Consider the following 27,739-nt stretch of genomic DNA (forward strand, 5'->3'; position numbering starts at 1 on the left):
GTATCATAGTCTTTAGTAAGTGGGCAGCTCCTCAAACCCTTAAACAGGGTATATTTACCCCTTGGGTAATATGTTGTTCAGAATTGGCTGCAACACAACCCCAAAGCATGATTGCTGCTTAATGGTTGAGATGTTCTTTTCCTGAAATTCTGTGCCTTTTGCTCCACACATACCTTTGACCATTGTGGCCAAAAAGTTATATTTTAACCTCATCGGTCTACAAAATGCAACAGCCTTGTTTAGATGTTCTTTTACATATTTCTGACGCTGAATTTTAAAGGTGAGGACACAGGAGAGGTTTTCTTCTGATGACTCTTCCATGAAGGTCATATTTGTGCAGGTGAAAATAGGTGCCGGCACTCATGTATTGAATAAATAATTGTTGTTTATTCCAATGCAAATTCCATTAGGACGTTTCAGCCCATCCCAGGCTTTTCTCAATCACTGAGTGCCAGGACCTATTTCCACCTGCATAATTTCTTTTCACGAGCACTCCGCCAGAGCACGGAGTGCCGACCCTCTATCTTTAAGTTCCACTATATTTCTGCAGGTGTCTCTGAACAGTAGAACAATGAACCACAACTCTAGAGTCTGCTAAATCGTTGTGAAGGTCTTTTTCAGTCAAGTAGGGGTTCTGATTTGCCTCTCTAGCAATCCTATGAGCAGCTCACTGAAATTTGGCTTGGTCTTCCAGACCTTATCTGGACCTCCACCGTTCCGGTTATCTGCTGTTTCTTAATTACATTTTGAACTGAGGAAAGGACAACTTGAAAACGCTTTGCTATCTTCTTATAACCTCCACCTGCTTTGTGTGCCTCCACCATTTTCAGAGTGCTAGGCAGCTGCTTAGAAGAACCCAAGGCTGCCGTTTTTTGCCACAAGGTTAGTGGAGGCTGGGTTTTTATAAAGCTTGGAAATTTGGATCACCTGGCCTTTCCTAATGAGGATAGTGAACAAGCCACAACCCTAACATGCTAATTAACCGCTTCCCGACCGCCCACTGTAGATAAACGTCCGCGCTGCCTGGGCTCTGTGCAGCGCGGACGTTTAAAAACGGTGGGTGGTCTCGCAGTGCTCAGGACCCCCTGGGTCCTGCAAGCGCTGTGAGAGCGGTGCAGAGCGTTAGCTCTGACAGGGAACATCATCGGGACCTGATTAGATCAGGTCCCAGTGATGTTAACCCTTTGCTGTCTTCTATATGCTGTGATCTATAGTGATCACGGCATATAGAAGACAGCAGGAGGAGAGGGGGTCGTCCACTTACCTCTCCGACGGCCCCCCTTATACCTTCCAGGACCTGGCGTTGCTATGGCAGCTGGAGGTCACATGACCGCCTCCAGCTCTGCCATATATGGTGTCCTTCCTGTCTGAATTCAGCCTGTATGTAGCTGATGCCAGACAGCAAACTGACTGAAAGAGTCATGAAGATCTCATGTAATGTAATACATGTCTATTACATTACATGAGATCAGGGATCAGAAAAATAAAAATTAATGTCCCATACAGGGACTAAGTAAAAATGTAAAAAAAAGTAAAAAAAAATGTTTTGAAACTGTTAAAAAAAAAATACAAAATAAATAAAAATAAATAAATAAAATATTAAACCGATAAATCCGTATATTTATGCAAAAATAAAAAAAGTACACATATTTGGTATTGCCGCGTTCGAAACAACCCGAGCTATAAAACTGTCACACTAATTAACTCCTTATGTGTACACCGTAATAAAAATAAATAAAAAACGGAGCAAAAAACTATGCTTTTTCCTCATATCGCCAAACAAAAAGTGGAAAAGAATGCGATCAAAAAGCAAAATGGAAATAGAAATGGTACCGCTGAAAACGTCATCTTGTTCTGCAAAAATCAAGCCACCATACAGCTCCATCAGCCAAAAAATAAAAAAGTTATAGCGCTCAGAATAAAGCAATGCAAAAAAAATATTTTTTCTTTAAAATTGTTTTATTGTGTAAAAGCGCCAAAACATAAAAAAATATACAGTAAGTGTAGTATCGCTGTAAATGTACTGACCCGAAGAATAACGCTGCCTGATCACTTTTACCACACGCAGAACGGCATAAAAAAAAACCTCAAAAAACAATTCCTGAATTGTTGGTTTTTGTTAATTTTACCTCCCAAAAAAACGGAATAGAAAGCGATCAAAAAATGTCACGTACCCACAAATGGTACCAATAAAAATGTCAACTCGTCCCGCAAAAAACAAGCCATCACATGACTCTGTCGGCCGAAATATGGAAAAATTATAGCTCTCAAAATATGGCGATGCAAAAACTAGATTTTGCAAAAAAAAAGCGTCTCTTAGTGTGTGACAGCTGTCAGTCATAAAAACCCGATATAAATCTGGTATCTCTGTAATCGCACCGACCCGAAGAATAAAGTAATCTAATCAGTTATATCACACTAGGAACGGCGTAAAAAAATAAATAAAACCAATTCTTCACCTGCTACTGATTTGTTTATTATGTCTCCCAAAGATCGCAGTATTTCTCGGCACACATTTATCCTGCGCTCTGCGCTGAGCACTTACGCCAGAGTTTCCATGTAAATCTCTGAAATATGTGATTCAGCCGGAACCCATGACGGAAGATTCCCTGTAATGAGGCAGATATAGGCCACTGTGGACGCCGTCTAGCCTGGGATCCCACGGTGTCATTTGTTTTAGGCGTGCATAAAAGTGCGGTTGGCCACAGTTTTGTGCACTTCTGAAAAAAAGGACACCGCTAAACAGAGGCCAGACGGAGTCCAGAGTAACTCTGCTGCCTCATTACAGTGAATGGATCCCGCAGGGGTTTCATCTGAATTACATCACTTGGAAATTTAGATGGAAACCCTGATGTAAGTGCTCAGCCTAGAGCGCCGGATAAATGTTACGTAAAATGTTCCCAATAAAAGCTTCAACTTAGTCCTCAAAAAAAGCTAGTCCCCACTCAGGTCCGTCATCTGTTAAAAATATAAGGGACTTCCAAGTTACTGGTAGCAGAAAGGCTCTGGAAAAGCGAAATGGCCCTTGCCCCCCAAAAGAAATTCAAAAAATTTTGTGCTCCCAAATCCAAATGCCTATTCTACAATAATTTGTTCTCCAATTGTCAAATAGCACTCCGTCCCCCCCAGATCTCGCCGTATGGCTGAGCGGTACGATACAGCCACATATGGGGTATTGGCACTTTTAGAAGAAATTGTGTGACACATTTCGGCACCATTTTTACCCATTGCCCTGTGTGAAAATGTAAAATCTGAGGGTAAAACATTTTTTTGTGGTAAAAATATAATTATGCTTTTTTCACTGCCCAATGGTATAAATTAAAAAATTAAAAAATACTCACTACTTCCCTAGATGAATTCCTTGAGAGGTGTAGTTTACAAAATGGGGTCACTTGTGGGGGTTTCTGCTGTTTCTGCATGTCAGCGACTCTTCAAATGTGACATGGTGTCTGCTGCCTATCCCAGCCAACATAGCGCTCCTTTCTCTTCCGAACCCTGCCGTACACCAAAGCAGTGGTTTTCCCCCACATATGGGATATCGGCGTGTTCAGGAGAAATTGCACAACAAATTTCATGGTGCAATTTATCCTATTACCCTTATGATAATGCAAAATTAAGGGATGAAAAACGTTTTTGCGGGAAAAATGTGAAAATTTTATTTTTACAGCTGATTATTATAAACTTCTGTGAAGCACGTTGGGGTTCAAGGTGCTCACCACACATCTAGATAAGTTCCCTAAGGAGTCTAGTTTCCAAAATGGTGTCACTTGTGGGGGGTTTCCACTGTTTAGGAACATCAGGGGCTCTCCAAACGCAACATGGCGTCTGCTAATTATTCAGACAAATTTTACATTCAGAAAGTCAAATGGCGCTCCTTCCCTTCCAAACCCTGCCGTGCGCCCAAACAGTGGTTTTCCCCCACATATGGGGTATCGGCGTGTTCAGGAGAAATTGCACAACAAATTTCATGGTGCAATTTATCCTATTACCCTTCTGATAATGCAAAATTAAGGGATGAAAAACGTTTTTGCGGGAAAAATGTGAAAATTTTATTTTTACAGCTGATTATTATAAACTTCTGTGAAGCACCTTGGGGTTCAAGGTACTCACCACACATCTAGATAAGTTCCCTAAGGGGTTTAGTTTCCAAAATGGTGTCACTTGTGGGGGGTTTCCACTGTTTAGGCACATCAGGGGCTCCCCAAATGCAACATGGCGTCCGCTAATTATTCAAACAAATTTTGCATTCAAAAAGTCAAATGGCGCTCCTTTCCTTCCGAGCCCTGCCGTGCACCCAAACAGTGGTTTGCCTCCACATATGGGGTATCGGCGTGTTCAGGAGAAATTGCACAACAAATTTCATGGTGCAATTTATCCTATTACCCTTATGATAATGCAAAATTAAGGGATGAAAAACGTTTTTGCGGGAAAAATGTGAAAATTTTATTTTTACAGCTGATTATTATAAACTTCTGTGAAGCACGTTGGGGTTCAAGGTGCTCACCACACATCTAGATAAGTTCCCTAAGGGGTCTAGTTTCCAAAATGGTGTCACTTGTGGGGGGTTTCCACTGTTTAGGAACATCAGGGGCTCTCCAAACGCAACATGGCGTCTGCTAATTATTCAGACAAATTTTACATTCAGAAAGTCAAATGGCGCTCCTTCCCTTCCAAACCCTGCCGTGCGCCCAAACAGTGGTTTTCCCCCACATATGGGGTATCGGCGTGTTCAGGAGAAATTGCACAACAAATTTCATGGTGCAATTTATCCTATTACCCTTCTGATAATGCAAAATTAAGGGATGAAAAACGTTTTTGCGGGAAAAATGTGAAAATTTTATTTTTACAGCTGATTATTATAAACTTCTGTGAAGCACCTTGGGGTTCAAGGTGCTCACCACACATCTAGATAAGTTCCCTAAGGGGTCTAGTTTCCAAAATGGTGTCACTTGTGGGGGGTTTCCACTGTTTAGTCACATCAGGAGCTCTCCAAACGCAACATGGTGTCTGCTAATTATTCAGACAAATTTTACATTCAAAAAGTCTAATGGCGCTCCTTCCTTTCCGAGCCCTGCCGTGCGCCCAAACAGTGGTTTTCCCTCACATATGGGGAATCAGCACGCTCAAGAGAAATTGCACAAAAAATTTTGGGGTCCATTTTTTCCTGTTACCCCTGTAAAAATAAAAAAAATTGGGTCTAAAGTAACATTTTTGTGAAAAAAGTTAAATGTTAATTTTTTTCTTCCACATTCCAAAAATTTCTGTGAAGCACCTGAAGGGTTAATAAAGTTCTTGAATGTGGTTTTGAGCACCTTGAGGGGTGCAGTTTTTAGAACGGTGTCACTTTTGGGTATTTTCTGTCATAAAGACCCCTCAAAGTGACTTCAAATGTGATGTGGTCCCTAAAAAAATGTTTTTGTAAATTTTGTTGGAAAAATGAGAAATCGCTGGTCAATTTTTAACCCTTATAGCTCCCTAACAAAAAAAAATTTTGGTTCCAAAATTGTGCTGATGTAAAGTAGACATGTGGGAAATGTTATTTATTAAGTATTTTGTGTGACATATTTCTCTGATTTAAGGGCTTAAAAATTCAAAGTTTGAAAATTGCAAAATTTTCAAAATTTTCACCAAATTTCCGATTTTTTCACAAATAAACGCAAGTGATATCAAAGAAATTTTACCACTATCATGAAGTACAATATGTCACAAAAAAACAATCTCAGAATCAGGGGGATCCGTTGAAGCGTTCCAGAGTAATTGCTTCATAAAGTGACAGTGGTCAGAATTGAAAAAATTGGCCCGGTCACGAAGGCAAAAACAGGCTCTGGTGCGAAGTGGTTAAAGTCTGAAACCTGGGTCAAAGTTATCAGAGCACACAAATCTCCAAAGGTGCCCAAACTTTTGCATCAGCCCATTCTCCTTTTTTTTTTACATTTTTAAAATTACAAAAGACAATATTTTTTTAGTCTACTTTCTTAACGGTTTACAATAACAGTAATTTTGACCAGAGGTGCCCAAACTTTTACATGCCACTGCATGTATATACACATTGATTCAGTGTGTGATCCAATTTTAACACGGACTGCAAACATCCATATAATAAACTGAAAGAGCTCTAAGGCTGGGTTCCCACATTGCAGCAAAGACTCGGCACAGATGCAGTTGAAACCATGGCATCATGTGGTTTTGGTTTTCCAATTAATTGCCAATGGCTACTTGGTACTGTTGGTAAGGCACAATGTCAGATGGCTGTTAACACGGATGATGATCACATTGCAGTGCACAGACTGGCCGTTGGATCTCCTGGCCCAAGCGTGATAGCCGCATAGAAATACATGCTGTCACACTTGTGTAGGGAGAGCCGCCGGCCAGTCCGAGCATTACGTTGCGATCATCGTCTGTGTTATATGGCTGTCTGACTGCGTCCTAAGACTACAAAACTGCATCGCTACCAATCGACTGAACAATTTGTACTAAAACCCAGTTGTATGAAAAGTATGTTGTTTAACCCCATCCTGTTCTTTCTACTTTACAAAAAAATAGAGAAATAAACCTCACATTTAAAATGCACTACTCACAAAAATTTAGGGATATTTGGCTTTCAGGAGAAATTTATGGAAAACGTAAAAAGTTCACGCTACAGTGATATTTTATCATGAAAGTAGGGCATTTAAGTAAAAGCATGCAATGGTGATTTCCTCATTTCAAACAATTTACTGAAACAAAAGACAACAACAGTGGTGGGTATACTCCTCCTCACCCCCAAAAAATGTCAGTGTCTCAATAACTTGTCATGTGTTCTTGAGTATCAATTACAACTTAACAACGACGTCTCATGTTGTTCACAAGTCGAGTTAATGTCTGCTGAGGCATTGCATCCCACTCTTCTTGAAGGGCCGCCCTCAGGTCATTGAGGTTCTGGGGTACAGAGTTACGAGCCTCTATATGGCGAATCAGCTGATCCCATAGGGTTTCTATGGGATTGAGGTCTGGAGAAAGTGCAGGCCACTCCATTTGAGGTACTCCAGTCTCCAGCTGCCGTTCCCTAATGATGTGACATCGATGAGCTGGAGCATTTTCATCCATGAAGATGAAATTCGGCCACTGTTATTATGAGAGCCTCTCTCATAATAGCCGGGAGCAGAGACTCCTGCAAATGTATAAGAAAGGAACATAGTGCTTTAGCCTCCTGATGTGCCCATAAAAATATCATATGGGTGAAACGCGTAGAGGATTATATGTATGTTTTAGGGCATGTATGCTGATATAGGGACGCACATGCCAAGATGTTGCTGTGACACCCTGAGCTATAAATAAAGCGGAAGCAATTCTTAAAGGAACAGCGTATTGACAGACGATTTATCGGGTCTGTACGTAATAAAACAAGAGCTGTGTCCTATGTAGATGTAGAGCTGACATTGTTAATTTCTGCTGAATCACAGATGACTCAGACAGTAAATTGATATCACATACCAATTGCTTTAAGATTGGATAGGAGTATAACATAGATAGAACCGTGTTATCTGTATCCTCCATTAGCGGACTGGAGTTTATAAAAAGGACTAGGAGAAAAAAAATCTCTCCTTCTTCATATAACCCTGACTGTATATGAGAAGGGGTCCATGGTCTGATATTTTGCAGAAGGCAAAGTGCAATAAAAATTATATGCTCCTCCTGTGGGAATAATTGATATCTGCTCAAGAGTTGGTAATCAAGGATACAGATATATTGAGAATAGTCTAGGTATCAGGTATTACACATTGGGTGATTGGTTTTAGGGAACAATAGTATCCCGAGTATGACCCGTGTGACAAAATAGTTGGGCATACAGGATAGACTGCATATAGTACAGTGGTTTTGTTTATAGGATTTTAATATTTATAATAAAGTATCGTTTTCTTTTAAATATTGCTATTCCACCTCAGTCAGTGATTTTTGTCTATTTTGGTGGTTTAATATATTTTGAGTTGTTGGTCCTCAGTCAGTGAATCCTATTTCATGACCGCTCTGGACCTAAAGGACGCTTACTACCATGTCCCGATCCACAAGCATTATCAGAAGTTCCTCAGGGTAGCAATATCTACAGAGGGGGTAGTCAAGCACTACCAGTATACGGCTCTACCATTCGGCCTAGCCATAGCTCCAAGGGTATTTACCAAAATAATTTCGGAGGTAACTACACACCTGAGAGAACAAGACGTACTGATTGTCCCATACCTGGACGATTTTCTGACAACAGGCAGTTCTTTCCAGCATTGCAAGGACCAACTAGCGAGGGTCATGGATTCCTTGATCAGCTTAGGTTGGCTTTTAAATCTAAAAAAATCCAGAACCGAGCCAAATCAAGCACAGGAATATCTAGGCATCATACTAGATTCGAAAAATCAAGAATGTCGCCTCCCGGCTGGAAAGATTCAAAAGATCATAGGCCGGGCTTCTCAGGTAACGGATCACTCTTCGATGGCTCTATTAAAAGCTATGTCCCTCATAGGTTCCTTGACCGCCTGTTTTCCGGCCGTTCAATGGGCTCAGATATATACCAGACAGTTGCAGTGGGAGATTCTAGGAGCCGAAAACTCTCTAAAAGGGCATTTAGAATGTCAGCTAACCTTGTCAGCAAAAACTTTGTCTTCTCTGGGATGGTGGATGAGGATGGACAATTTGACCCGGAGTATTCCGTGAGTGATTTCAGTCCATCAGATTCTGACTACAGATGCAAGCCCCAGAGGCTAGGGGGCTCACTTGAACGGCCAGGTAGCACAGGGGGTATCGACAAAGGATCTGAGTTTAGCATCCTCAAACATGCAGGAACTGCTAGCAGTGGAATTCGCCCTTTTGGAATTCCTGGACACTTTGCGGTGTCACCACGTAAGGGTGTTCTCAGACAACCGGGTTGTAGTAGCATACCGGAACCACCAGGGGGGTACCCGGTCCCGTCCTCTGATGCTAGTGGCAGAGTCTTTCAGTTAGCAGAAAGCAATCTGAAATCCCTATCGGCCCTACACATAAGGGGATAGAAAATCGCAGGGAGAACTACCTGAGCATAACCCAGCTGAAACAGGGCGAGTGGGAACTGAAGGAATCAGTGTTCAGTCAGATCATAGAGATGTGGGGACATCCTACCATAGAACTATTCGCCAACAGTCGGAACAGGAAAGTGGAGGCGTTCTGATCAATAGACCCCCAAAGGGAAACCCGTAGCGTTGGACATCTTCACGATTCTACGGAATTTTCCTCTAGGCTACGCTTTCCCTCCGATTGCTCCGATTCTGGCAGTTCCGAAAAAGATCAGGGAGGACAGAGCAAAGGCGATCTTCATAGCCCCTGTAAGGCGGCAGTGTTCACACCGTGCAGTAACTGAGGCAGTGACCCAAGCAAGTCCAACATAAACAGCTTTTATTCAGCAACTTACGGGTAAACAGAAAGTCTTCCGGTTCGCAGCCGGGTTAACATAAGTCCATAAATAACGGTTGCCGTGAGCAATGGCCGCACCACTTAGAGCCTGATCGGTGCAGAGCCTTCCCAGGCATGGGTTCAGCTACACACAGGCCCGCCGAGCTTTCCTGATATACTCCTAGCAGGTCCCAACACTGAACAACACTAATCCTTAATGCAGAGTTTTTAAAGGACCTGTGGCAAAAGCCACTAGAAAACCCGGGTTGGAGGGAGGAGGCCGCCCCACTGCCTTCCTGTAACCTCCTCCAAGAAATGAAGGCCCTGCTGGGTTTTACTAATCTGCCTTAGCCAGATAGCCTGACCGGGTCAATGCTCACCTTCATTCCTGCATTGCAGCTGCATGTGTGTCTGTGACTGCAATGCACTTCAATGGGTTTAATAGGTTTCTGTACACATTCTGGGGGATATATACCGTCCCTCGTATATGATCCCCGTCACAGCCTCACACCCCCTTCTGGCCGAGGACGACATGGTTCTCTTGGCTGAGGATGATGTCCATTTCCGACCCCTGGGTTCTTCCAGAACTTCCGGACCTTCTTTCTCAGGGGTCAGTTTGTCATCCTCAGGTAAAAAATCTGCATATGACAGCCTGGAATTTGAAAGGGCTCTCCTGAGGAATAAAGGCTTTTCCCCAAATTTAATCTCCACGCTACTACAAAGTAAGAAGCCAGCAACCACCAGATTTTATGGGAAAACTTGGAGGAAGTTCCTTTCGTCGCCAGGTTTCGGGTTGGATGGAGGGGTTCGACTGTCTGCCATTTTAGAATTTCTGCAGAAGGGGTTGGAAAAGGGCCTAGCCACGAGTACCCTGAAAGTTCAGATCGCAGCATTAGGGGCCCTATACAACTGTGACCTGGCCAGGAATAGATGGATATTTAAGTTCATCAGGGCATCGGCTAGATCTAGACCTATCCCCTTTGGGATCAAGCCTCCTTGGGATCTAAACTTAGTCCTCACAGCTCTAACCAAACCTCCCTTTGAGCCCTTGGCAGACGCATCTCTAAGAACCCTGTCCCTTAAAACATCACTACTAGTAGCTCTCACGTCAGCACACAGAGTCAGTGATATCCAGGCATTATCTGCAGGCCCTCCATTCACAAAAATCTTGGGAGGATAGAGTTGTCCTTAAAACAGACCCAGCCTACCTTCTCAAAGTGGCATCACGTTTTCATAGGTCTCAGGAGATCTCCCTTCCTTCCTTTTGCTCCAACCTCAAAAACAAGGGAGAAAGGGACTTATATACACTAGACGTCAGAAGGTGTCTAATCCAGTACCTAGCATCCACGCAGGAGTGTAGGAAGGACAGGGCTCTCTTTGTGTGCTTTCAGGGACTTCAAAAGGGGCGTAAAGCTTCTAAAGGCACATTGGCGCAATGGATAAGAGATGCCATCACCCTGTCATACTCAGCACGTGGGGAAGCCACCCTGGAGAATCTGAAAGCTCACTTGACAAGAGCAGTTGCAGCCTCCTGGGTGGAAAGAGCTGGGGCTTCGATAGAACAGATATGTAGAGCTGCTACATGGTCATCTCCCTCTACATTCTTTAATCATTATCGGCTGGACCTAGCCTCTTCTTCAGACCTTACTTTTGGTAGAAGGGTTCTGGAAGCAGTGGTCCCTCCATAATGTTACATTTCTCTGTAATTCTCTCCCTGGTGAAGTCATGGGAGAAGGAGAAAGACTTATCGGTAACAGGATTTCTTAGAGCCCATGACGGCACATGTACATTTCCTCCCTTCACGCGTTGTTGTGCACACTTATTTTTTTTGTTTTTCATACATAGCCACAGGGTGCTCCTGATAAGCATCATAATAATGTTGAATATTCTGTTATTAACCTGGAGGTCCTCTCGTGCTCTGTAAACAACTGATTCGGGAGACAGGTACCACCCTTTTTATCCGTAGGTTTCCTGAGTCCAGACTAACTCTGCTGCCTCATTATAGTGGATGGATCATACGGGATAGGGTCAGGGCTGTGTTAGGGTGTTATACAGCCAAAATAAAACCACGCGGGGATTGCCTGTCATACATGAGCAATCCCCGCATGTTTTTTTTGTGTGTCTAACAACTGTGAAACATGCGGGGACTCGAGCATGTCACAGGAGCCCCCGCGGTACTTGGTGCATACCCGATGCAAACTCAAGTAACAAGCACTTGTGCTCAGGACTAATGACAACATATTCAATATGATGACCTAATGTGATCAAATTCTGTATCATACCGCTGGGTTCAAAATGTTCACTATACCCCTTGATAAAATCCTTGAAGGGTGTAGTTTCCAAAATGGGGTCACTTGTGGGGGGTTTCCACTGTTTAGGCACATCAGGGGCTCTGCAAAATCGACATGGCGCCTGCCCTCGATTCCATCCACTTTTGCGTTCAAAAAGTCACACAGTGCTCCTTACTTTCTGAACCCTGTCGTGCGCCCAAACAGTGGATTTTCCCCACATATGAGGTATCGGTGTACTCAGAAAAAATTGCACAACAGTTTTTGGGGTCCATTTTCTCCTCTTAAATTTTGCAATTTTCAAACTTTGAATTTTCATGCCCTTAAATCAGAGAGATATGTCACACAAAATAGTTAATAAATAACATTTCCAATATGTCTACTTTACATCAGCACAATTTTGGAACCAAAATTTTTTTTGTTAGGAAGTTATAAGGGTTAAAAGCTGACCAGCGATTTTCTCATTTTTCTAACAAAATTTACCAAATCATTTTTTAGGGACCACATCACAATTGAAGTGACTTTGAGGGGCTTTTATGACAGAAAATACCCAAAAGTGACACCCTTCTAAAAACTGCATTTGTCTTTTTGAATGTAAAATTTGCTTGAATAATTAGCGGACACCATGTCGCTTTGGAGATCCCCTGATGTGCCCAAACAGTGGAAATACCCAACAAGTGCCCCCTTTTTGGAAACTAGACCCTCCAATGAATTTATCTAGACATGTGGTGAGCACCTTGAAACCCCAGGTGCTTCAAAGAAAATTATATCGTTGATTTGTGATATATAAAAGAAAAAAAAAAACATTTTTCCAAAAAAAAAGTATTTTAGCCAAATAAAAATTATTTATTTTCACAGCAGGGGAAACAGGGGACAGTGGACCCCAAAATGTGTTGTGCAATTTCTTCTGAGCACACAGCTACCCCATATGGGGGAAAACTATTGTTTGGGTTCATGGCAGGGCTCAGAAAGGAAGGAGTGACATTTTGGTACACAGGCTTTGATGGAATGGTCTGCAGGTGTCATATCGCATTTGGAGAGCCTCTGATGTGCCTAAACAGTGGAAACCCCCCACAATTGACCCCATTTTGGAAACTAGACCCCTCAAGGATTTTATTTAGATGTGTGGTGAGCACCTTGAACCCCCAGGTGCTTCACAGAATTTTACAACGTGGATCTGTAAAAAAGAAAAAAAATATATATATTTCCCACAATAATGTTGTTTTAGTCCCCAATATTTTCAATTTCACAAGGATAGCAGGAGAAATGGACCACAACATTTTTTGTGCAATTTCTCCTGAGTACACCGATACTCCAATATGTGGTTGAAAACTACTTTTGAGGCACAGTGCACAGCTCAGAAGGGAAGAAGTGCCATAATAGAGTTCATATTTTGCTGGCCTGGTTTGACGGTGCCATGTCACATTGACGGAGCCACTAATGTGCCAAAACAGCAGATTCCCCCCATAAGAGATCCCATTTTACAAACTACACCTCTCAATGAATTCATCTAGGGGTGCAGTGAGCATGTTGACACCACAGGTGCCTCATGGAATTTTACACCATTGGGCGGTGAAGAAAGAATATGCAGACTCCATATAGAGACCCTAAGTGCTGGCAGAGCAGAATCCCCCCTCAATTGACCCCATTTTGGAAATTATACCCCTTTGGGAATTTATTTACAGGTGTGGTGAGGATTTAACTACAGGGGTGTTTCCAAGAAACAAGCAGCAATGGATGTTGCCGAGTGAAGATTGCAAACTGCCGTCGTAGTGACCAGTACGTTATGCCCAGCTCGTGCTTCAGGAGACATGCACCCGTAATTTCTCATCACTACAGAAAAATCAAACATGTGGACACAACAGTGGTTTAGGCACACTGTGGGGCTCAAAAGGGAGGTGGGTATTTGTATTTGGGAGCACAGAATTTGTTGAATTTCTTTTGTGGGCAAGGGCCATTTCGCTTTTCCAGAGCCTTTTGTGCTACTAGTAACATGGAAGTCCCCTATATTTCTGTTAACAGATGACGTACCCGAGTGGAAACTTGCTTTTTTTGTGGATCCAAAATATTATTTATAATGTTCCCATTTATCCTGTGCTCTACACTGAGCACTTATATCAGGGTATCCATTTAAATCTCAGAGTGACGTAATTCAAATGAAACCTCCAAGCGATCAATTCACTATAATGAGGAAGCAGAGTTACTCTGGACTCCGCCTGGTCTCTGTTTAGTGGGGTCCTTTTTTTCCTGAGGCTCACAAAAAACTGTGGCTGATAGCACTTATATGCATGCCTAATAAACAGATAGACACTGTGGGACCACAGGCCACACAGCGTCCACGAAATCACCATCTGCCTCATTACAGGGAATCTTCTGAACAGGCTTCCATCTGAATCACATATTTCAGAGATTTACATGGAAACCCCGGTGTAAGCGCTCAGCGCAGAATACACGTGACATTTATGTGACATTTTTTTGATTGCTTTCTATTCCAATTTTTGGGAGGCAGAATAAACAAAAAACAATAATTCAGTATTTTTTTTTTATGTCGTTCCGCGTGTGGTTAAATTGATAAGGCAGCTTTATTCTTCGGGTCACTACGTTTAAAGCGATATAAATTTTTTTATGTTTTGGAGCTTTTACACAAGAAAAACTTTTTTGCATCGCTTTATTCTGAGAGCTATAACTTTTTTAGTTTTCAGCTGATGGAGCGGTATGGCAGCTTGTCTTTTGCGGGACAAGAGGACGTTTTAAGCGGTACCATTTTTATTTACATTTGTCTTTTTGATCGCATTTTATTCCACTTTTGTTCGGCGGCATGATGATAAAGCATCTTTTTTTTTACCGTGTTCACTAAAGGGGTTAACTAGTGGGACAGTTGTATAGGTTAGGTCGTCCCGGACGCGGTGATGCCAAATATGTGTACTTTTATTGTTTGTTTTTTTTTCCATAATAATATTTATTTATGGCTCTATCCATCCATCTATCTACACAGCTCTGGCAAAAATTAAGAGACCACTGCACAGTTTTCTAAAAATCCCCATCTCTACATGTCTGACAGCCATTCCATTCTAGTGGCAGTTAAATTCCAACCAAAGTACACCTCATTCTACTTAATGTGCTTCTGATTAGGTGATCATCTGAACCAAATCTTATGTAACGAGGGAAAGTATAAAAAACACTGCTGTGGTCTTCACAATCCTCTTGCAATAGGACAAGCTGGATGGCAAAACAAGTGCTAGGAATAGCCCAAAAGTAATTTGAATGAAAAAATAACTTTTAACCATGCCAACGGAGTTGAAAAGAAAAGTCTTGAGTGAGGAAAAAGAAGGGCTCAATTCTGGCTTTACTAGCAGAGGGATACAGTGAGCGTCATGTTGCCTACATCCTTAAAATTTCGAAGTCGGCAGTCCACTACAACAAGGTCAAGCAGCAGACAATGGGGACAACAAAGCTATAGACCGGCAGAGGGCGAAAGCGACTCTACACTGACCGTCAGGAATGGCAAATGGTAGCTTGGGTGAAGTGCACGGCAAGAACAGTTTGTAACAGGCTCCTAGAGGCAGGCCTTAAGTCATGAAAGGCTTTTTTCTAGCCTTACATCAATGAGAAGCAAAGGAGAGCCAGGCTGAAGTTTGCCAAAGACCATAAGGATTGGACCATAGAGGACTGGAGTAAGGTAATCTTCTCTGAGTCTAATTTTTAGCTTTGCCCAACACCTTGTCGTCTAATGGTTAGACTGAGCCCTGGATAGGCATACAAGCACAGTCTCTTGCACCCACTGTGAAATTTGGTGGAGGATCGGTGATGATCTGGTGATGCTTTAGCAAGGGTGGAATTGGGCAGGTTAATCTTTGCGAAGGACGTATGAATCAAGCCGCATACAAGGATATCCTAGAAAAACACTTGCTTCCTTCTGCTCTGGCAATGTTCCACAACTGAGGACTATTTTTTCCAGCAGGACAATGCCCCATGCCACACAGCTAGGTCAATCAATGTGTGGATGAAGAAGCACCACATGAAGACCCTGCCATGGCCAGCCCAATCTCCAGACCTGAATCCCATTGAAAACCTCTGGAATGTAATCAAGAGGAAGCTGGATAGTCACAAGCCATCAAACAAAGAAGAACTGCTTAAATTTCTGTGCCAGGAGTGGCATAAGGTCACCCAAAAGCAGTGTGAAAGACTGGTGGAAAGCATGCCAAGACGCATGAAAGATGTGATTAAAAATCATGGTTTAATCCACCAAATATTGATTTCTGAACTCTTCTTGAGTTAAAACATGAGTATTGTTGTTTCTAAATGAATAAGAACTTGCTTTCCTTGCATTATTTGAGGCCTGAAAGCACTGATTCTTTTTTATTATTTTGACGATTTCTCGTCTGCTGCAAATAAATATGAAATTTTTAGCTTTGAATTTCGGAGACATGTTGTCAGTAGTTTATAGAATAAAACAACAATGTACATTTCACTCAAAAATATACATCTAAAGAGAAAAATCAGAGAAAATGAAATTTTTTAAGTGCTCTCTTAATTTTTGCTAGAGCTGTATATACACTGCTCAAAAAAATAAAGGGAACACTTAAGCAACAGAATATAACTCCAAGTAAATCAAACTTCTGTGAAATCAAACTGTTCACTTAGGAAGCAACACTGATTGACAATCAATTTCACATGCTGTTGTGCAAATGGAATAGACAATAGATGGAAATTATTGGCAATTATCAAGACACACTCAATAAAAGAGTGGTTCTGCAGGTGGGAACAACAAACCACATCTCAGTACCAATGCTTTCTGGCTGATGTTTTGGTCACTTTTCAATGTTGGTTTTGCTTTCACACTCGTGGTAGCATGAGACGGACTCTACAACCCACAGAAGTTGCTCAGATAGTGCAGCTCATTCAGGATGGCACATCAATGCGAGCTGTGGCAAGAAGGTTTGCTGTGTCTGTCAGCGTAGTGTCCAGAGGCTGGAGGCTCTACCAGGAGACGTGGAGGGGGCCGTGGGAGGGCAGTAACCCAGCAGCAGGACTGCTACCTCCGCCTTTGTGCAAGGAGGAACAGGAGGAGCACTGCCAGAGTCCTGCAAAATGACCTCCAGCAGGACACACATGTGCATGTGTCTGCACAAACGGTTAGAAACCGACTCCAAGAGGTTGGTATGAGGGCCAGACGTCCACAGATGGGGATTGTGCTCACAGTCCAACACCGTGCAGGACGCTTGGCATTTGCCACAGAAAACCAGGATTGTCAAAGTCGCCACTAGCGCCCTGTGCTCTTCACAGATGAAAGCAGGTTCACACTGAGCACATGTGACAGACGTGACAAAGTCTGCAGACGCCGTGGAGAGCGATCTGCTGCCTGCAACATCCTTCAGCATGACCGGTTTGGCAGTGGGTCAGTAATGGTGTGGGGTGGCATTTCTTTGGAGGGCCGCACAGCTCTCCATGTGCTTGCCAAAGGTAGCCTGACTGCTATTAGGTACCGAGAGGAGATCCTCAGACCCCTTGTGAGACCATATGCTGGTGCGGTTGGCCCCGAGTTCCTCCTGATGCAGGACAATGCCAGACCTCATGTGGCTGGAGTGTGTCAGCAGTTGCTGCAAGATGAAGGCATTGAAGAAGCTATGGACTGATCCGCCCGTTCCCCAGACCTGAATTTGATTGCACACATCTGGGACATCATGTCTCGCTCCATCCACCAACGTCACGTTGCACCACAGACTGTCCAGGAGTTGGCGGATGCTTTAGTCCAGGTCTGGGAGGAGATCCCACAGGAGACCATAAGCAACCTCATCAGGAGCATGCCCAGGTGTTGTAGGGAGGTCACACAGGCACGTGGAGGCCACACACAATACTGAGCCTCATTTTGACTTGTTTCAAGGACATTACATCAAAGTTGGATCAGCCTGTAGTGTGTTTTTCCACTTTAATTTTGGGGGTGACTCCAAATCCAGGCCTCCATTGATTAATAAATTTGATTTCCATTGTACAGAACAAAGTATTCAATGAGAATATTTCATTCATTCAGATCTAGGATGTGTTATTTGAGTGTTCCCTTTATTTTTTTTAGCATATTTTATATATTATATATATATATATATATATATATATATATATATATATATATATATATATATATATATATATATATATATATATATATATATATATATATATATATATATATATATATATATATACACACATACATACATACACACATACAGTACAGAACAAAAGTTTGGACACACCTTCTCATTTAAAGATTTTTCTGTATTTTCATGACTATGAAAATTGTACATTCACACTGAAGGCATCAAAACTATGAATTAACACATGTGGAATTATATACTTAACAAAAAAGTGTGAAACAACTGAAAATTTGTCTTATATTCTAGGTTCTTCAAAGTAGCTTCCTTTTGCTTTGATGACTGCTTTGCACACACTTGCCATTCTCTTCATCAGCTTCAAGAGGTAGTCACCGGAAATGGTCTTCCAACAATCTTGAAGGCGTTCCCATAGATGCTTAGCACTTGTTGGCTCTTTTGCCTTCACTCTGCGGTCCAGCTCACCCCAAACCATCTCGATTGGGTTCAAGTCTGGTGACTGTGGAGGCCAGGTCATCTGGCGTAGCACCCCATCACTCTCATTCTTGGTCAAATAGCCCTTACACAGCCTGGAGGTGTGTTTGGGGTCATTGTCCTGTTGAAAAATAAATGATGGTCCAACTAAATGCAAACCGGATGGAATAGCATGCCGCTGCAAGATGCTGTGGTAGCCATGCTGGTTCAGTATGCCTTCAATTTTGAATAAATCCCCAACAGAGTCACCAGCAAAGCACCCCCCACACCATCACACCTCCTCCTCCATGCTTCACGGTGGGAACCAGGCATGTAGAGTCCATCCGTTCACCTTTTCTGCGTTGCACAAAGACACGGTGGTTGGAACCAAAGATCTCAAATTTGGACTCATCAGACCAAAGCACAGATTTCCACTGGTCTAATGTCCATTCCTTGTGTTCTTTAGCCCAAACAAGTCTCTTCTGCTTGTTGCCTGTCTTTAGCAGTGGTTTCCTAGCAGCTATTTTACCATGAAGGCCTGCTGCACAAAGTCTCCTCTTAACAGTTGTTGAAGAGATGTGTCTGCTGCTAGAACTCTGTGTGGCATTGACCTGGTCTCTAATCTGAGCTGCTGTTAACCTGCGATTTCTGAGGCTGGTGACTCGGATAAACTTATCCTCAGAAGCAGAGGTGACTCTTGGTCTTCCTTTCCTGGGGCGGTCCTCATGTGAGCCAGTTTCTTTGTAGCGCTTGATGGTTTTTGCAACTGCACTTGGGGACACTTTCAAAGTTTTCCCCAATTTTTCGGACTGACTGACCTTCATTTCTTAAAGTAATGATGGCCACTCGTTTTTCTTTACTTAGCTGCTTTTTTCTTGCCATAATACAAATTCTAACAGTCTATTCAGTAGGACTATCAGCTGTGTATCCACCAGACTTCTGCACAACACAACTGATGGTCCCAACCCCATTTATAAGGCAAGAAATCCCACTTATTAAACCTGACAGGGCACACCTGTGAAGTGAAAACCATTTCCGGTGACTACCTCTTGAAGCTCATCAAGAGAATGCCAAGAGTATGCAAAGGAGTCATCAAAGCATCAAAGCAAAAGGTGGCTACTTTGAAGAACCTAGAATATAAGACATATTTTCAGTTGTTTCACACTTTTTTATTAAGTATTTAATTCCACATGTGTTAATTCATATTTTTGATGCCTTCAGTGTGAATGTACAATTTTCATAGTCATGAAAATACAGAAAAATCTTTAAATGAGGTTTGTCCAAACTTTTGGTCTGTACTGTATATATATTTATTTATTTTTTTCTATTATTATTCTGTGATTTTTTTTTACAACTTTTTTTTTTTTTTTTTAACTGTTTTTTTTTCATTTTTTACTTAGTCAAACTATGGGACTTTTACTTTCTGCAGTCTGATCGCAGTTATAATGTATAGCAGCGAAGGATCACTGCTATACCTTATAGCTGTCAGCCCTGTAGACACAAGATAGCTAGATCATGCACTGCGCATGATCCAACTATCTTTCTAATGCCTGGTGACCCGGATGTTGTCAGGTCACCATAGCAATGACCAGGACCTCACGAGGACATTGTGGAGTCTCCGATCCAAGAGCAGAGGGGCTTTTATCCCTCTGCTCGCTCGCTAAATGCTGAGTGCTACTTGTCAGCTGTCAGAATCTGCTGACACATGGCGGCGATTGCGCCCGCACAACCTCTGTGCGGGCGCGATTGGAGAGACGTATCTATACGTACCTGGTCATTAAGGCCAAGGGCACAGGAACGTATAGATATGTCTCACTTCAGAAAAGTGTTAAGTTCACCTGAAAAGGTTAGCATTTGAGGATCATCCTGAAATTTCACCCAAAAGCCAAATATTCCTAACTTTTTGTGAATAGTGTACATGACCTCACATGGTTAGTGCTTGTCCCTGGAACTAGTCAATCCAAGAGCACCTATTGTCTCCTCCAGTACCATTCCTTCATATCTGTGGCCAGTTAATAGTGACAGTTGTATGCCAGATGGGAAATGTTAGCATGCCTGAATGGGCTTCGGTAGCTGGATCCAACTGTCCAGGAATACAGTCAGTTTTGCAAATATTAAATAATCCACAAAACTCTGAGTCAGCTTTTTCACTGCATTTTGTCTGGTGGAACCGCAGCAAATCTGAATGTTGTTGCTATAACACAGATGCTAAAAACTCCTATTACGGCCAACATATTAAAGTAGCCAAACATCTTATCTATTGCCACGCTTTGTGCCTCACATACCTTTTGGTGGTGCTGGATAATTCTGAGACTGTGGCAAAATCTTTGGTAGAAATACGTCACAATTGTAAAAGGAGAAAAAAAAAAAAAAAAAAAAAGACGGTTATTTAAAAAGAATACTGCGAGTAAAAAACTATTAGTCCAGACAATATACTACTAGATATGCAACACAAAGTAATGAATCCTGAAGTTACACAAGAACGTGCACCATTAGAAAAAAAAAAGAAATTTTATATAGTTTACCCTTCCTTGTCAGTACAGAGAAACTGGCATAACTGTGGAAACCTGGAGCAGACATCAGTTTCCCAAGTCTACATCCAGCTGCTGTGTCAGTCTCCTCAGTTTTCACATTTTCTTCTTGAAAGAAAAAGAGACTTTTCTATTCACTTATGGAGGGAGACAAGTTGCTTATTTACTTCAAGAAGAATAAAGGCAAGTTAGACAGGCAGATTTCTTCCCTTGTACAAGTCGGTTACCACATGTTTATGGCCCTTCTATACTGGATGCTACAAACTTGATGAAGACAAATGTTTGCCATTAGATCATTCTGTCCCCATACAGCATGCATATTGTCAGCAGCACATCCTATGCTAAGACCAGGAGATGTGCTGCTGACAAAGCTGATTTTAACCCCTTCGCAACCCTGGGATTTTCCGTATTTGCATTTTCGTTTTTTGCTCCCAGAGCCATAGCGTTTTTATTTTTTGGTCAATATGGCCGTGTGAGAGCTTATTTTTTGCGGGACGAGTTGTACTTTTCAACGCCATTACTAGTTTTACCATATCGTGTACAGGAAAATGGGAAAAAAATTCCAACTGCGGTGAAATTGCAAAAAAAAGTGCAATACCACAGATGTTTTTTTTTTGTTTGTTTTTTACCACGTTCACTGAATGCTAAGACTGACCTGCCATTATTATTCTCCAGGTCATTATGAGTTCGCAGACACCAAACACGTATAGGTTCTTTTTTATTTAAGTGGTGAAAAAAATTTCCAAAAATGCTTTAAAAAAAATAGCGCCATTTTCTAAGACCTGTAGCGTCTCCATTTTTCAGGATCTGGGGCTGGGTGAGGGCTTATTTTTTGCGCGCCGAGCTTAAGTTTTTATTGATACCATTTTGGGATAGATCCAATGTTTTGATCGCTCGTTATTGGATTTTATTGCAATGTTGCAGCAACCAAAAAACATAATTCTGGCGTTTAGAATTTTTTCTCGTTACGCCGTTTACCGATCAGATTAATTCTTTTTTTTTTTTATATTGATAGATCTGGCAATTCTGAACACGGCGATACCAAATATGTGTGTCTTTTTTTTAAATTATTTTGTTTTGAATGGGGCGATTCAAACTTTTATATTTAAAAAAAAAAAAAAATGATCACCTCTGCTACATACAGATGATCAGCAGATCACCTCTATGTAGCAGAAATGCTCCTGTGCTATGAGCGCTGACTACTAGGTGGCGCTCATAGCGATCAGCTCATGACAACCACTGGGGTCTGCTGCAGACCCAGGGTTGTCATGCCCACTTATCAGTGACCCGCGATCACGTGACGTGGTCGCCGATGGGCGGGGTAAGTGACACGCTTCCGGTTTGCGCAAGTTAAATGCCGCTGTCAGAGATTGACAGCGGCATTTAACATGTTAACAGCCGCGGGCGGATCGCGATTCCACCTGCGGCTGTTGCGGGCACATGTCAGCTGTAATAATCAGCTGACATGTGCCCGGTTCAGTGTGGGCTCAGCGTCGGAGCCCTCACTGAACCTGGGGTTACAGCCTTGTGCGCACAAATATTGCACAGTCTGTAAAGGAGTTAAAAAGAACTGTGCACTTGCTAAAAATATATAAAAAATTGAGTTAAATACCTTGTTAAAAATCACGGCGCTCTCCTGGTTCTGAAGATTTTTCCCATTCTGTGCTGTCTCGCTTCATTGCAAAGATATTCACATTTGTTTCTTATGGAGCGCACTTTCCAGTCCTATTGGGCGTTTCTTCACAGTCTTCTCTGGGGGCATGCACTTTTCACTCCTCCCTCGCAGATACTGCCAATCACAGCTTGGCTGTCTCGGAGACTGACAGACTGCTAGATCAGATGCCGATCTGTGAAAGTGCATGCCCCTAGAGAACACTGAAGAAACGCCCAATAGGACTGGAAAGTGCGCTCCATAAGAAACAAATGTGAATATCTTTGCAATGAAGCGAGACAGCACAAAATGGGAAAAATCCTCAGAATCAGGAGTGCTCAGGGATTTATTTTAGCTTGTATTCAATGCCAATATTTTTTGAGCAAATGTCAAGTCCCCTTTAAGGCTGAAGAAAGACTGTGCTGCACATTTATCAGCTGATTCATCATGTTTACAGGGGCCAACAATTATTGGGCAAGGTGAAAGGCTGGTTAGAAAGAGTAGGTTTTGCTAAAGATGGATCCAGCAGGAAGGAGAAGTATGAGTGCTTCCTTTCTAGATCTCCATTCTTTATGGATTTCCTTCTGGCTTTTTAGGAATTTCTGCGGTTGTATTAAGACTGCAAATATAGGACTGTGGGTGTAATGACGCAAACTGTCAGCATGATAGGTCTATGTGATCAGCTCTACAGAAGGGTCAGGCCCATATCACACTTTTGTGAAAGTCACCATGATGCACTGCACAAGCATGAAGCTTTACATATAGTGCAGTCCCATCCATCCATTCCAATAGAATCATGGAATATTAGAGTAGGAGGGCACCTCCATGATCATCGTGTCCAACCCCCTGCTCAATGCAGGATTCACTAAACTATCTCAGACAGATGTCTGTCCAGCCTCTGTTTGAAGACTTCCATTCAATAACTCACCACCTCTCGTGGCAGCCTGTTCCACTCATTGATCACCCTCACTGTCAAAAAAGTTTTTCTAATATTTAAATCTGTGTCTCCTCCCATTCAGTTTCATCCCATTGCTTCTAGTCTTTCCTTGTGCAAATGAGAATAAATATGATCCTTCTACAATGTGACAGCCCTTGAGATATTTGTAGACAGCTATTAAGTCTCGTCTCAGTCTTCTTTTTTGCAAGCTAAACATTCCCAAATCCTGCAACCGTTCCTCATAGGACATGGTTTGCAGACCGGTCACCATTCTGGTCGCTCTTCTCTGAACTTGCTCCAGTTTGTCTATGTCTTTTTTAAAATGTGGTGCCCAAAACTGTACACAGTATTCCAGATGAGGTCTGACCAAAGAGGAGTAAAGACCGATAATGACTTCACGTGATCTAGACTGTATGCTTCTGTTAATACATCCCAGAATTGTATTTGCCTTTTTTGCTGCTGCATCACACTGTTGACTCATGTTCAGTCTATGATCTATTAGTATACCTAAGTCTTTTTCACATGTACTGTTGCTTAGCTCTATTCCTCCCATTCTGTATATGCTTTTTTTCATTTGTATTGCCCAGATGTAGTACTTTGCATTTTTCCCTGTTAAAAACCATTCTGTTGGTTGCTGCCCACTGCTCCAGTTTATTTAGGTCTTTTTGAATCCTCTCTCTCTCTTCTCTAGTATTAGCTATCCCTCCTAGCTTTGTGTCATCAGCAAATTCTATCAGTTTACCCTCAATTCCTTCATCTAAACCATTGATAAAGATGTTGAACAATACAGGTCCCAGGACACAGGCTTGAGGTACCCCACTTGAGACATTCATCCAACTGGATGTGAAGCCATTTATGACCACTCTTTGGTTCCGATCACTAACCCAGTTATAAATCTACCTAACAGTTGCCTTTTTCCATTCCATTTTTGGTCATTTTTTCAATAAGGATGGTATGAGATACTTTGTCAAATGTTTTGCTGAAGTCAAGATATATTACATCTACTATGTTTCCCTGATCCACCCAGTCAGTGATTCGGTCATAGAAGGAAATTAAGTTAGTCTGACATGACTTGTTAGTTACAAACCCATGCTGACTCTGGTTAATCACTTCATTCTTATCCAGGTACTTGCATACATGTTGTTTAATAATTTGTTCAAAGATCTTTCCTGGTATAGAAGTAAGACTTACAGGCCTATAGTTCCCTGGGTCCACCTTCTTCCCCTTTTTGAAGCTAGGGACAACATTCACTCTTCTCTAGTCTCCTGGGACTTCTCCTGTTCTCCAGGAATTTTCAAAGATTATGTAGAGTTGTTCAATAATTTACTCTGCAATTTCCTTCAGTACCCTAGGATGTAATTCATCTGGAACTGGAGACTTGAATTAATTTATGTTAGTGAGGAAACACTTAGCTATCTCTCTGTTTATAGATAGTGTGGATTCTTCTATTCCTTCAATAGTACAGTGAAGAACAATTGATGTTACATTTACTTTCTGAGAGAAAACAGATGCAAAATAGGAATTTAAATTGTTCAGCACCTAGCTCAGGTCATGCAGGTACTAAACATGTCAAATCCTGCAGAAGCCCTCTAAACATGCCATTGGTCTGTTAGAACATGATTAGTCCTAGTGCTTTGTTTATGATGATAACTGTTAGAATCCCACCCCAACTGTTGGGCATTTTCCACAGTCCCTCTCCTCTTGGGATGCAACCCTGTGGCACAATTACTGATTAGTACCAGCAGTGAGTCCTCACCTCCTGGATATGGCGCTGGCACAGCTGAGGCTCCTGCTCTGCCAGGCTACACGAAGAGTCTTCTCTGCTGAGGCCAGAAGATACAGATGGAGACTCCTTTTCCTCCAGCGTCAGAGCCCCTGTGCACTGCTCTTTACCCGATATGGCCTCCAGCCTGGCCAGGGGCGTTCCAGTGTCCCCAGCGGATAATGTGCCCTCCTCACACTGGAAGAGGGTGAACATACCATCTTTATCATTCTCAGTCAATAAGAGTCCATGGCTGCCAGCTGCATCCATGTTGGATTCTGACATTTGCCGCAGGGTGTGGGCAAGTCCCTTCCCCATGGCAATGTGTAGTAGGCACGGTGGGCATTTATGGATGCCATTTCCTAGGCAAGTCTCTTCCACACAGTCATTACCATTAGAAGGGCGGGTGAATGTGGGCAGCTCGCTCAGAAGCCCCATCATGTGGAAGGCAGTCTGATGTGCTGTGGTGCCCAGCTGGCACTCCATGCCCTTCAGCTCTGGTGGGGGTCTCGTGTCCATGCCAGGACAACTGTCTACACGTGGGGGCGCTCTGCTCGGATTACCCCCTGAGCCCTGGCCGGCGGTCTCTAAATCCATGGGTGGGCCCTCAGGAAGGGTGCCAGAGAGATACGAGGGCAGCGGGGGCTTCGGCCCTTGGAGCTCCATCCCGTAGTTCTGCATATAGGAGAGGTGCCCGGGGCGCTCATCAATCACTAGCCTATGGCACGGGCACACACAGTCACTCTGCTCCGTGCCAATGTCTCGCGTGTACTCTGGACCTTCGGTCAAGGCTTTAGCTTCCGGCCACAGTTATGTGCGGCTTCCCGGTGTCGTACCACATGGCTCCGCCGAAGGGGCCGCTGGGAGATGTAGTTTTCACAGGGCAGCCTTGTACGGTGACACACGGGAAGGCTGAGTGGAGAAGACACATCTACATTATGTACAGCTCATAGGACAGCTGTTATCAATGGCCGATAGTCAGGGAAAGGGGGAGTGTTTTCAGCGGAGGGACTACATGTCCCGAGGTGCAGTGCTGCCTTGGTGCCCCGGAAGTGACAAGAAGCCTGAGATGGCTGGCAGAGCAGCCCTAAGGGTTGTGAGCGCTCTCATCAGCCGGCACGGGGCCGCGCAGCTGCGGGGATATGCCAAGAAGCCGGGTGAGTTGAGAAGTGACAGGTAGCTGTAAAGTAGGGCATTGCTTTACGATGCGTCCATTTGTGGGGGGTGAGAAGCCGTCATTTTACCCTTCTCCCTCTTTATTAGGCCATGCAGCCATCCACATGTCGGGACTTTTTCCTCTCTCTGCACATAATAACTGTAACTTGGGCATGATTTTGTTTCCATCTGGAGAGACCTGTGCAGATTTGCTGCCATTTTCCCGCTCCCAGTGAATGCTGCTCATAGGCCGTACCGTGCTTCCCCGAAAATCATGAGACTGGGCCGAACATTGTCTGGGATGAAAAATGCACCAGGACTTACTTCCAGGGGATGGCTTCTAGTTTTCCAAGAACAACAATCTACATTTATTCTTGACCAAAATATCAACATTTATTCAAGTGTAATCATGTCATCCAATTCAGGAGCATCATCATGAAGTTCTAGATCTCCTACCTATTTCCTTTCCCATGTACAGCAATCTATATTACCTGGTATTCATGAACAGAAATCAATTGAGACCTTCATGAGCAGACCAAATCTTTACAATTCTGACCACTGTCACTTGTGGTAATAACTCTGAATCATTTCAACGGGATCCCACTGATTCTGAGAGAGAATTTTTTTTTTTTGTGGCATATTATACTTCATTATGGTGGTAAAATTTCTTCTGTATGACTTGTGTTTATTTGTGAAAAAAAATGAAAACTTGCAGAAAATTTTGCAATTTTCAAACTTTGAATTTTCATGCCCTTAAATCAGAGAGATATCTCACACAAAATAGTTAATAAATAACATTTCCCACATGTCTACTTTACATCAGCACAATTTTAGAACCAATTTTTTTTTTGTTAGGAAGTTATAAGGGTTAAAAGTTGACCAGCGATTTCTAATTTTTCCAGCAAAATTATCAAAACCATTTTTTTTTTAGGGATCACATTACATTTGAAGTCACTTTGAGAGGCCTATGTGATAGAAAATACCCAAAAGTGACACCATTCTAAAAACTGCACCCCTCAAGGAGCTCAAAACCACATTCATGAAGTTTATTAACCCTTCTAAAAACTGCACCCCTGAAGGTGCTCAAAACTACATTCATGAAGTTTATTAACCCTTCTAAAAACTGCACCCCTGAAGGTGCTCAAAACTACATTCATGAAGTTTATTAACCCTTCTAAAAACTGCACCCCTGAAGGTGCTCAAAACTACATTCATGAAGTTTATTAACCCTTCTAAAAACTGCACCCCTGAAGGTGCTCAAAACCACATTCATGAAGTTTATTAACCCTTCTAAAAACTGCACCCCTGAAGGTGCTCAAAACTACATTCATGAAGTTTATTAACCCTTCTAAAAACTGCACCCCTGAAGGTGCTCAAAACTACATTCATGAAGTTTATTAACCCTTCTAAAAACTGCACCCCTGAAGGTGCTCAAAACTACATTCATGAAGTTTATTAA

The 27,739-nt window shown here is 42.5% G+C and overlaps 2 protein-coding genes across 6 annotated transcripts in view; one reads left to right on the top strand and one right to left on the bottom strand.

Annotated features, from left to right (window-relative positions):
- The window catches only part of LOC141273401 (amyloid-beta A4 precursor protein-binding family A member 3-like), a 159,095-nt gene extending 132,954 nt beyond the window's left edge, over window positions 1–26,141 (bottom strand). The window contains exons 1-2 of one of the 3 annotated variants that reach the window (XM_073685185.1): window positions 25,120–26,141; window positions 20,530–20,569 (exon numbers count right to left, since the gene is read on the bottom strand). In XM_073685185.1, the coding sequence (XP_073541286.1) occupies window positions 20,530–20,569; window positions 25,120–25,806 (727 nt within the window). In that variant the 5' untranslated portion in view covers window positions 25,807–26,141. The remainder of the gene's footprint in view (window positions 1–20,529; window positions 20,570–25,119) is intronic. The other 2 variants (XM_073685175.1, XM_073685194.1) reach the window with 2 other exon arrangements.
- The window catches only part of MRPL54 (mitochondrial ribosomal protein L54), a 102,827-nt gene continuing 101,076 nt past the window's right edge, over window positions 25,989–27,739 (top strand). The window contains exon 1 of one of the 3 annotated variants that reach the window (XM_073685207.1): window positions 25,989–26,282. In XM_073685207.1, the coding sequence (XP_073541308.1) occupies window positions 26,093–26,282 (190 nt within the window). In that variant the 5' untranslated portion in view covers window positions 25,989–26,092. The remainder of the gene's footprint in view (window positions 26,283–27,739) is intronic. The other 2 variants (XM_073685226.1, XM_073685216.1) reach the window with 2 other exon arrangements.

Source organism: Phyllobates terribilis, unplaced genomic scaffold (assembly GCF_046119375.1).
Source record: "Phyllobates terribilis strain yellow unplaced genomic scaffold, ASM4611937v1 Scaffold_1__5_contigs__length_1240528914, whole genome shotgun sequence".
Lineage (NCBI taxonomy): Eukaryota > Metazoa > Chordata > Amphibia > Anura > Dendrobatidae > Phyllobates > Phyllobates terribilis.